This window comes from Musca domestica, unplaced genomic scaffold (genome assembly GCF_030504385.1).
Source record: "Musca domestica strain aabys unplaced genomic scaffold, Musca_domestica.polishedcontigs.V.1.1 11, whole genome shotgun sequence".
In the NCBI taxonomy this organism is placed as follows: domain Eukaryota; kingdom Metazoa; phylum Arthropoda; class Insecta; order Diptera; family Muscidae; genus Musca; species Musca domestica.
Genome location: NW_026712133.1, coordinates 2,736,555 through 2,748,221, shown reverse-complemented (window position 1 = coordinate 2,748,221; position 11,667 = coordinate 2,736,555). Strand labels below are relative to the sequence as shown.

General features: G+C 35.8%; 1 protein-coding gene across 1 annotated transcript; it reads left to right on the top strand.

Moving 5' to 3' along the window:
* The first annotated feature begins 802 nt into the window (after positions 1–802).
* On the top strand, positions 803–1,814 carry LOC105262551 (putative nuclease HARBI1). Its single transcript, XM_011297945.3, has 3 exons — positions 803–1,173; positions 1,252–1,346; positions 1,411–1,814. The coding sequence occupies exons 1-3, from the start codon at positions 1,163–1,165 to the stop codon at positions 1,776–1,778; spliced, it is 474 nt and encodes a 157-aa protein (XP_011296247.2). The 5' UTR covers positions 803–1,162; the 3' UTR covers positions 1,779–1,814.
* The last annotated feature ends 9,853 nt before the right edge of the window (positions 1,815–11,667 follow it).

The window sequence follows — 11,667 nt, the reverse complement described above, 5'->3', positions numbered from 1 at the left end:
TAGTTTATTGCAGCAATACATCTCTGGTAATTTCTGCTTTTGCAATTCTCGTTTATACACTTTTGTTTTAAAAACTTTTGGATTATTTGTCGATTTGCAAAAGTAAAAACCTTTGTGAACTTTAAGAGTTGTATTTTCCTTTTTGCTCCTTTTTGGCTAAAAGTTGACTCCTTCTGGCAACCCAACAAACATTTTTAATAAAATCAGTCTGGCGTCAAATACAAAGAAAATTTTTGAAATTTTTCAAAAATTTTGAAATTCTTGAAAGGAATCGAAATAAAATTTGACTCAAACTAATAAGATAAGATCGTTTTCGTCGACAAAATTTGGAGAAAGAAACTTATCCTCATTTTAAAAATAAAAATTTGGATAAAAGTTTATGGCTCGATTATGCATTGCCACCAAACTTGGGTTGCGTTATCAGTTGTCAGCGCGACTGAAATAAAATGTTGTATTATAGAAGGCAACCCAATTGAGTTGTCGATAAACGTGTTATCGATTAGTGTATTATCCATCTTGTGAACTCTAAACTTCAAAAATGTCAATAAATTCGAAATGACAAAACACAATTTAAACAATAAAAGAATTTTAAAATGATAAGTTCAGTGGCATTATTTTTGATGAAGAAGAAAATGTTCAGGACGTTGCATCTATTCGACGAAGCTTGAGAGATAATTCAAATCCGTTGGAATTGCCATCGGTGCTGAAAGTATGTCATGTTGGAATGGTCTGAATAATCCTATAACTCATAATAATAATAATCATATAACTATTTCAGGTTTAAGGCGTATTTTCGGCTTCCAGATGCCGTAGTATACATAGTGGAGACTCTTAAATATGACAGCAATTTCTCCTCTGAGGTTTTTTGCGGAGGGAAGTTTCCAAAAGTCCCATGGAAATGATTACAACAATTGTATGGCTCAACCCATATTCTCGATCGTCCTGAGCGAAGTAGTGCACTTGATAGAGTACAAATTGTGTAAACTTTGGATTGTTTCGAAGTTATCGGAGCAAGAGAAAATACTAAATAAAAACTACTTTTACTCAAAAACGAAATTTCCCGGCGTTGTGGGCTGTATAGATGGAACACACGTACACATCCAGGGCCCAAAGGAGGATGTTCGTCATTTGTACCTTAATAGAAAAGGTTATTTCAGCTTAAATGTTTTGCTGGTGAGTAATAAACAAAGTATAACAATTCTTTTCGCAAAAATAACTTGTTTTAACTTGTGATTATAAAATGGGGATCAGGTTTGTTGACAGCAGACATCCTGGCTCAACCCATGATGCCTTTATTTGGAATAATAGCTCCCTAAAGCAAATGATCTCAAATACGTGGTTGTTAGGTAGGTAAAGTAGTACTATACAATTGAAGTTTCCTGCAATTTATATAATTTACAATATTTGTAGGCGACGCCGTTTTTCCATTGGAACCTTATTTATTGACACCTTTCCGATCAGCTGAACCACATTCGCTCGAGGGAAAATACAATACGATTCATTCTAAGGCTCGAAATATAATAGAGCGTACTAACGGGGTTTTAAAATCTGTATTTAGATGTCTTTCTGCAGAACGAGGACTACACTATGCGCCCCAGAAATGTGTATATATTATAAATGTTTGTTGTGCCTTATATAATATTGGCAGACATTATAATGCCAATTGGGAAGAAGTCCCTTCAGAATTACAAGAACAGTCAATATTCAATGAAAATAATGGAGAAAATGTAATTGCTTCAAATATAAGACAAGCAGTAATGCAGACATTAAACGAATAAGTTAAATATTACATTATTTTATATTATTTATTTCATTAAAAACACATTTACATATTATTTTTTTTTTTTGTGTGGATGTTTGCTCCCTACGAATACTTATTTTGCTGTCCTCCCTTCTTACAGTTCGTCGCGGAGTGGGATGAACACTCTCCATTTGGGTAGCAGCTTCTTCTTGCTCCACCTCAACATTTGACACTATTTCTATCCCATCTTCATCCCATATCTCCATTATTCCGTAAATGGCATCTGCAGGATCTGTTACTAAATTTAATTGTAGTAGATCTGCTGCGGTTTGCTCCAACGCCGATATACGCACTTCTTGTGATGGACCACCACCTGTGGCGTTAAGATTTCTTTTATTTTGTGACATTTTCTTCTTAAGCTTAGCTTTAAAATGGATCCATGCTCTCTGTCATTCTTCTGGTGTCCTAGTTGGTGGACCATGACTTTTTAGGTTGTAGGAAATTTTCTTCCTCGCTTCATCTGCAGTGGCTTTGGTTTCACCAAAGACACGGATTCCTCGAGCTAAGTTTGGATTAGCAACCAGTGTTTCTATAAGAATTTCGAACTGATGTTTTGTTGTTACTTTCACCATTTTTAATCTAAAATGATATGCAAAATGATTTAGTGAAGCTAAGAAATCAATAATTGTTAAGAAAAGGTGTATTTACCTCTCAATTTTACCGTTTCTTCTTTGAAAACGTTCACTGCAACTGCAAAGAGATGGTTGCTCAAATATGACCGCTGTAGTAACTGAAATTCGCAACTTCAGTTGAAAGTTGCCATACATAATGCAATTTTCACAACTGGCAACGGCACTCAACGATAGTTGTTATCGATAATCGGGCCATATATTTCAATTTTTTAAATAACCAAACCTGATGACACGGTTCATACATTGGAAACAACACGAATGGAGTTGGACTCTGCATGGGACCAGGTTAAGAGAGCATATATAGACTGCCAGGATTATGTTCCAGAAGAGGAAGGAAAGCCGATCGATAAAAATAAACTGAGGAAGCACTATCCCATGGTATCCATCATGGATAAAAAGACTCAGGAAAAAATGAAAAGGGGGTCAGAGATGACACAACAAGGAAGGGAAGTGGATTTTACTAATATATCGCGGCTACCTCCATGTGATACAGACACATTTAAAGGTGAATATAGAGAATGGCCTACCTTCAGAGATCTATTTTCAGCAATTTACATAAACAACTCAAAGTTAAGCAATGTCCAAAAATTATTCCATTTTAGCATGGAAAAAGCTCACAGATCGTTACGAGAATAAACGAATGCAAATTAATGAAGAAATTAAGACACTTTTCAATCTACCTGGAGTTTTTAAGAATCAAGTCACACTATTCAAAAATTACAACGCACTGTTAATGGCAGCATTCAGACACTGGGGATGCTTGATGTCGATGTTAAAGGATGGGATCCGATTTTAATATACATTTGTTCAACAAATTACCTAAAGACTTTTTAGAAGAATTCGAGAACTCATTAAACGATTGTAAACAAATACCAAAATGGGAACAGTTTGACGCTTTCTTAACAAACAAATTCAAAACCTTGGATCCAGTTGGTAACATAAAGCCCTCTACATCGAAATTTGCTCAACAAAAACCAAATAACAATCACACGCCTAGATTTTTGAAAACATTTCAAACAAATGTCTCAAAAAAATACAAACAATTTTGGAGGAGACATTAGTAGGTCATATTACCTCAACAAAATAAGCGGAAAATACTCAAACTTGTCAAGTCTGCAAATCAAATCACTTCATAAGAGATTGCAACGAATTTTTGAAAAAGAGTGTGAATGACAGAATTCAAATTGTGAAAACTTCACACTTATGGTACAATTGCTTGTCATCAAATCACGGAGTAAAGGATTGCAATAGTCGCTTTAGCTGCCGTATTTGTACTATGAAACACAATACTTTGTTACACAAGGGGACCCGAAATTTTACGTCAGTCAACCAATCGATTTACTTATTGGAGTGGACATAGGACCATTAATATTCACAATTGGAACCCCAATGAAAACATTTGGATCAATTTTAACTCAAAAAACCAAATTTGGATTGATAGTTGGAGGACCCATACCAGGAAGCATCCTTCAACGAAAAAAAATATCACTTCTAAATACTTATATAATATAATATCACTTCTAAAACCCGATCGACTCACAACGAAGTCAAGAGCCGTATTTAACGCTTCTTGTCCTACATCAATCAAAACAAGTCTAAATGACATACTATATCCTGGAACCATTCTTCAACAGGATTTAGTATTGCAAATTTTAAAATGGAGATTCTTCAGATATGCCTTCAATGCAGATATAACAAAGATGTATCGCCAAATACTTTTGGATTCAAATCAAACAAAATACCAAAGAATTCTCTTTAGACAGTCTCCTGAAAACCCAGTAGAGTATTATGAGCTGCTTACAGTTACATTTGGAGTGAACTGCACACCATATTTAGCATTGAGAAATCTTCTTATACTAGCAGAAGCTGTAAAAGAATCAAATCCTAGAGCCGCAAATATAATTTTGAATAATTTATATGTTGATGATGTATTAGCTGGCGGCCACACTGAAGACGAAGCAATAAAAGCTCGAAAGGAATTGCCTGCCGCTTTAGACTCTGCTGGTTTCACCCTCGTGAAATGGGCGTCAAATGGTCACAAAATAATACAAGATATTCCACATGAAAATTTACTACCACTTTATTGGCTAGACATTTCCGAAGATGCTTCTACCTCCACTAAGACCCTTGGCAACTTCGAATTCGATGGAATATCTCAGGCGATTATTTTTCCTTCACACCACCTTTAATGGAAAATAATAATATATCTTCAAAAAGAGAAGATTTATCAACTATAGCTAAATTGTTTGACCCATGTGGATGGCTGGCACCGGTGGTCGTCGTAGCTAAGTTAATTATGCAACAAATCTGGCTGGACAAAATTGACAAAATATCTCAGAGTTCCTCGATGGATTGAATACATGGATTGAATACACGAATACACGTTTTCTTTTTCTTTCGTTAGATACATCGCTTTGTGATGAGGTTAGGAGTCGACCTCATCAATTGGTGGCCCCGACGTGATAATATCGTGTGTAGTTAATGATGTTATTCGATAGGCTATCTTTTCAGTGTCCGAGAAAATGTTAGTTTATGCGAAATAAATAACGTGATAGGCGCGAATTTTCTTAGTAGTGAAGTGTGTTAGGCTTATTTGTTGTAGCGACATAAAAGATGCACTGTTGAAGCAAAGATAGTGTTAGTTTTAGTTGTGTAAAAGGAGACACGATAGGTAGCAGTGAAAGATTCTGTCGGTCTATCTCTCCATATACTAAAACAATAGACGTGTAGTTAAAAGTGACTAGTTTAGTCGTTTATTTTTTGAGTGCACATATATTTCGTCAATATGAATTTTGTAAAATTTATTCAACATCAAAGGATTTTGAGCGAGTATATTGTGTCACTTTATTTAGAAATGGAAAAAATTGCTCTGTGTGGTGTAACTAAGAAAGCTAGGGAAAAATGTACCAAATTAGTTAGTTCCTTTACAGAAGCAAGAAAGAAATATTTAGATAATGAGAGGGAACTCCGTCGTATGAAAAAATTTATATACTCGGATTGCATAGATGCCTTGGGAGTGCGGTATGCGACTAAAGATATCGAGAGAGTTCTAAATGGCATAGGTGTTTTTGTGTCCATAGAAATTCCACGTTTAGATATCGATTATTTAGCTGAGGTGAACAGCTTAAGTTCATCGGAACAGTGTGGGGAAAATGCCTTACTGTTCCATTAACAGCCGCCAGATATTGGGATAACGGTAAACTTTATCGATGCAGCATTTGATTTTTGGGAGGAGGTTAGAAGAGGTATTTTCTCAAGAATAGAAAACATCGATAAGAACTTTCAAACATTATCGTCACAATACGTGTGGTATTTAAATGTAGTTGGAAAACAGGATGACTACACAAGTCATTACCATTTTCATAGAATTTGTTACCGCATAGTGAGAAGTGGGAACAATACAAGAATAGCACCTAATAAGGTGAACATGACGTATGTTGATAATGTTTCAGGTAGTTTAGGGACTCATCAAAAGGTAGTTGTGGACTTAGAAGCTATCAAAAGAAAAAAATGAAAACGTTCGCGTTGATGCTCCGCGAGTCGAAGAAAAAATAACGCTTAAAATTAAAATTGAAGAAGGGCTGCCAACAAGGAATATGCAGGAACACAAGAATCCTGTATTTGCTCCCCTGACGAAGAAAAAAGTGAAACCCCGGCCAAGGATTGTAGTAGCGATGGACATAAAGAGAAGATTGATAACTTCCCTCTGGAACGCCCGGGATGGTTCAGAAGTCGTGGTGAACATAACAACATGGGTATAAATAAACGACGTATCCATGCAGAAGATGTGTCATTGAACTATGGCAAGGATTTAAAAATATCCTAGGTATCTGGTCATCGCTGGCGGAGAGATCCAGACTTCAAGTGGTTGGTGGATGTCATGGGGGCAATTACCCAATTTTCAGTAGCATACTTCGGAGATTATTATTACATTAAAAATAAATTATAAAACAAGATATAACTTTAGCACAATTTTATTCAATTCTTAGTATTAAGAAAATGATTATTATTTTATATAATATAAAAAAATTAGAATCGATCGATCTAAGTTTGTTAAAAAATTAGGATCTTTTAAGGCCGGGAGTATGTTTAGTTTTGTAGAAACTGTACATGTTGTAAAAATAGTTTGTGTGGTGAATGTTCTTCTTTAAATTCTTATCCCATTTTTATTTGTCTTTTCCGAAGAATTGGTTAAATAAAGAAAACAGAATCATCATCTCGCGGCGTTTTCTTTTTCTTTCGTTAGTTACACCGCTTTGTGATGAGGTTAGGAGTCGACCTCATCAAGTCCTCTATTGACACTCAACCCGTTTCTAGACTCAAAGGGTTAATTAGAGCAAATGGCAGATTGGTACAATCGCCAGCCCTTACATATAGCGAACGTCATCCAATAATACTACCACATGGCGCAAAACTTAGCAAATAGTTAGTCGAATTTACTCAAAAGATTACCTTACATGGTGGTAATCAATTAATGACCCGAGTAATAAGGTCCAAATTCTGGATATTCAGACTCAAGTCGCTAATCAAACAAACCATACGAAAATGTCGAATCTGCTCAATTCATAAAAAACAAACCCAAACTCAAATAATGACTTCGCTACCACCCGAACGTACTTTTCTTTCTCGACACTTTACAAACTCAGGGGTAGACTTTGCAGGACCCTTTAACTTTAAAAGTTATTCAGGAAGAGCCTGCTTTATTACAAAAGGCTATGTGTGCCTGTTTGTTTGTATCGCCACTAAGGCTATACATTTAGAACCCACAAGCGATATTTCGACATATGCCTTTCTTGCTGCTTTTTCTAGGTTTATTAGTCGGCGAGGTTGTCCTTCTTGTATATTTTCGGACAATGGAACTAACTTTGTGGGAGCGGCAGATCTATTAAAGCGAGATAGATTAACTTTCATGAAGAATATTCAAAATAGCACAATTCCTCCTTGTGCTCCGCACATGGGCCGCTTGTGGGAAGCTGGTGTTAAATCATTTAAAATTCATTTGTGAAAAATTACCCTAAAAATGAATTTCACTTTTGAAGAATTTACAACTATTTTAGCAAGAATTGAAGGCTGTCTTAATTCGCGAATCTTAAGTCCTGTTAGCGACGACCCAAATGACCTTTCCCCTTTGACACCTGGTCATTTCTTAATAGGATCACCTATTCTTATCACAGCTGAACCAGACATTTCAGATACAGATCTAAGCTTAGTCAATAGTTGGAAAAGACTCAAAGTTATTTCACAATACTTTTGTAACAGATGGAAATTAGAATATCTTCACGAACTTCACAGAAGAACTAAGTGGAAATATGAAAAAGAGAATATTAAAGAAGGAGATTTAGTTGTCGTAAAAGATGATAGATTGGCTCCGCATGAATGGAAGTTAGGTCGTATCGAAAAAACGTATCCAGGTAGTGACCAAAATACCAGGGATCAAGTGGCAACATTAGCAGACCCATAACAAAAATTGTCAAATTGTTTTCAGACTGACTAGTCGGATTCTCACTCAAAAAATAACTTAGTTCTCGCCTCAATTTCTTTTCAGATATGGCCGCTTACTTGCCTAACCAGGACTGCCGTCTGGACGATCGCAATCGTAGCCCAGACTCACCTGCCCGTCCAACAGCAAGAAGCGCCAATAGACCCATACGGCCAATCCAAAGTCCCAGTTCCACATCCGCTGAAAGGCGACAGAGAAGTCGATCCGACGTAAGACCCCGCCAAGAAAGACCAAGTTACTGGCAATATTCATGTGGGCTCTGCCAAGATGACCATTCCCTCAGTGCCTGTGAGAGGTTTCGCCGGCAGACGCCCTTCCAGCGGTATGAGACAGTGGAGCGTCGGGGGTATTGCGAAATTGCCTGGCTAGAAGTCATTTGGCCCCCGACTGCCCGTCCTTAACTGGTTGCCGGAGATGCAATGACCGGCACCATAATCTACTGCATGGGGCGTCTCAATTGGACGAGGTATCCTTCAACATAGAAGCCGTCACCACCCCAATCTTCGCATGGGATTTGTTTTTTGTACCGACGGCGATGGTACGCATATCGGCCGAGGGCATGGAGGGGTTTAGCATGCTGCGAGCCATTATTAGCCAATCTGCGACGATGTCTAAGATTTCGTATGCCGCGTTCCGTCGCCTGGGTCTGCAGTCGCGGAGCTACAAAGGGGAGCGATTCACCACCTTCACCGTTTCGCCCCGCCGCACAAACAGTACTTGGAGTCTGAAGGTAAATGCAGTAATTATCGAAGTTCTGCCAAGACGCATTCACTCGGACCCAATACTAGAAGACCCCACTAGATGCTTCACGAGCTACGCCCTAGCTGACCCTGATCCCAGATGAAATAGTCCGGTCGATGTGGAACTGGGAGCGGACACGTACTCTGCCATAAGAAAAGATGGGTGGACAGCAGCTGGAATTGGAGATGTCCTGGCCTACAATACACAACTGGGCTACGTGTTTGCTGGGCCCATCAAAAATATGAAGAGGAATTAAAAAAACGAGAATTTTTATGGTATATTACAAATGAATACTTACACTTGTCATCCGGGGCCCAGAAAAAGTTCATAAATTAACGCAATTTTGCCCAACACTGTTGGTTGAGTAATTACCGGCGGCTGGTTTGATGTGACGATGCAAATTGGACAATAATTAGTTCTCATGTAATTACCGTCGCGAAGACAATTTTCCCACCGTGTGACAAGTACTAGTGAACAAAACAAAACCTAATAATCTTGAAATTAAAAAAAGAAACAGTGAACATTTAATCATAAACACAACAAAAAAGCAAGAACATTGTTAATATTAAAAAGTGAACAAATAGTACAAATAAATTGTGAAATTGTATAACTTATGTGCTAAAATCTACAAACTAATGAATTAAAACTACCCTTATAATTTAAACAGGCAAAAAAGATAAACGTAAAAAAACAGGCTATATAAATTTTTGAAACTTCACTTCGGTTCAGATTTGGATATAGCTCCCACATATATATATATATATATATATATATATATATATATATATATATATATATATATATATATATATATATACGTACATATATATATATATATATATATATATATATATATATATATATATATATATATATATATATATATATATACGTACATATATATATATATATATATATATATATATATATATATATATATATATATATATATATATATATATATATCACTCTTGCTGAATTTAATTGGAACCAAATACATACATCAAATAGACGAAATAAATCAAAAAATATATTTGGGAGCTATATCCAAATCTGAACCGATATATATATATATATTTCGAATTTATTAATTTCATAGCAAATGCCAAGCGTGCAGGAAACTGCAATCTTTTTCTTTTGAGGTTGAGTGGCATATATATATATATATATATATATATATATATATATATATATATATATATATATATATATATATATATATATATATGCCACTCAACCTCAAAAGAAAAAGATTGCAGTTTCCTGCACGCTTGGCATTTGCTATGAAATTAATAAATTCGAAAGACAAACCTTCGTGTATGCGGACTAAATTTGTCATGTTCCTGCTGGTTGGTATACACAGCCATTTGTTTCTTTACGCATTTAAGTATTACAATAGTAACGATTTTTATTTCTTTTTTTTGTTTTTTTCTCAAAAGGTTTTATTTAGCTCCCCCCGTTTGTTTTATTATTTATTCTTGGGTCAAATGTAGTAATTCAAATTCCGCCATCTTCCTGACAACCGATTAATCTGAAATTTTGTATACACTTTGGATTTTGGTGACAATACAAATATGTTTATTAATTATCATAAATTCAAGATGGCGGCTGCTACCAAATCAATCCCATCAATATGGGTATCAAATGAAAGGGCTCAACAAGCAGAATACAATATACTATAAAAATTGAAATCCAAGATGACGGCCGCTAAAAATGGCTGATACCAATTTTTTATCAATTCCACCAATATGGGTATCAAATAAAAGGTCATGGAAAGAAGAATACATTATACTAGGTTCAATATTTAAGATGGCTCAGCCACTAAATGGCGTATAATAATAAGATTTAAATTTAGAAATTGCATCTGTAATTCTGGTATCTGATTAATCCAGCCTGATTCCACCCATCAAGTCAAGATTTTGTATCGTGTTCAGGATTGTTTCGTTAGGGCGGCTAAAATTGTCAACCGTTTAAATGTCCATATTCGTGGGAACAAAATGGTACAAAAATATAAAATATGAATTAAACAAAATGCGAAATAAAGACTAAAAACTAGAAAATAAAAAATAGGTAAAAAACTTTTAAAGTTAAAAGGTTTTATGTTAAACATACATTGCAATGTTTAAGATAAATGTACTAAAAACCAAAAAATAATAAAAAATACATACAGTCGTGGGAATTATAAACATATGCATAGACTTGACTAAAATAAAACCGTGGGGCACGTCAATTCTCTACAATATGCATATGCAATTGAGGTACCGTTGGATGGGGGCTATACGAAGACGTGGACCTGCACAGACAGTTTTCTGTCTTAGGCTGTAGTATCCATTTCAAACTTCAAATACCAAATTTGAAACAATTCCGGTTAATAATGTCGCTAAAATCATCAAAATACCGAATATAGGGAGGTACCGTTCTATGGGGGCTATACGAAGACGTGGACCTGCACAGACAGTTTTCTGTCTAAGGTTGTAGTATCCATTTCGAACTTCAAATACCAAATTTGAAACAATTCCGGTTAATAATGTCGCTAAAATCATCATAATACCGAATATAGGGAGGTACCGTTATATGGGGGCTATACGAAGACGTGGACTTGCACAGACAGTCTTCTGTCTAAGGCTGTAGTATCCATTTCGAACTTCAAATACCAAATTTGAAACAAATCCGGTTAATAATAATGTCGCTAAAATCATCAAAATACCGAATATCGGGAGGTACCGTTATATGAAGGCTATATGAAAACGTGGACCTACATCGCCCATTTACGAACTTAACCTGCCTACTGGAAAAATAAACACGTGTGCAAAATTTTAGCCTTCTATCTCAATTCTCTCGAAAGATAGAGTGATTACAACAGACAGACAGACGGACATGGCTAAATCGACTTCGAATTTTAAGCTGATGAAGAATATATATACTTTGTTGGGTCTGACATGAGTATTTTAAGCTGATGAAGAATATATATACTTTGTTGGGTCTGACATGAG

Excerpts from the sequence above, each read along its gene's own strand:
- LOC105262551 (XM_011297945.3), top strand. Across the intron at positions 1,347-1,410 it reads CTCAAATACGTGGTTGTTAG|GCGACGCCGTTTTTCCATTG; the intron begins GTAGGTAAAGTA and ends CAATATTTGTAG.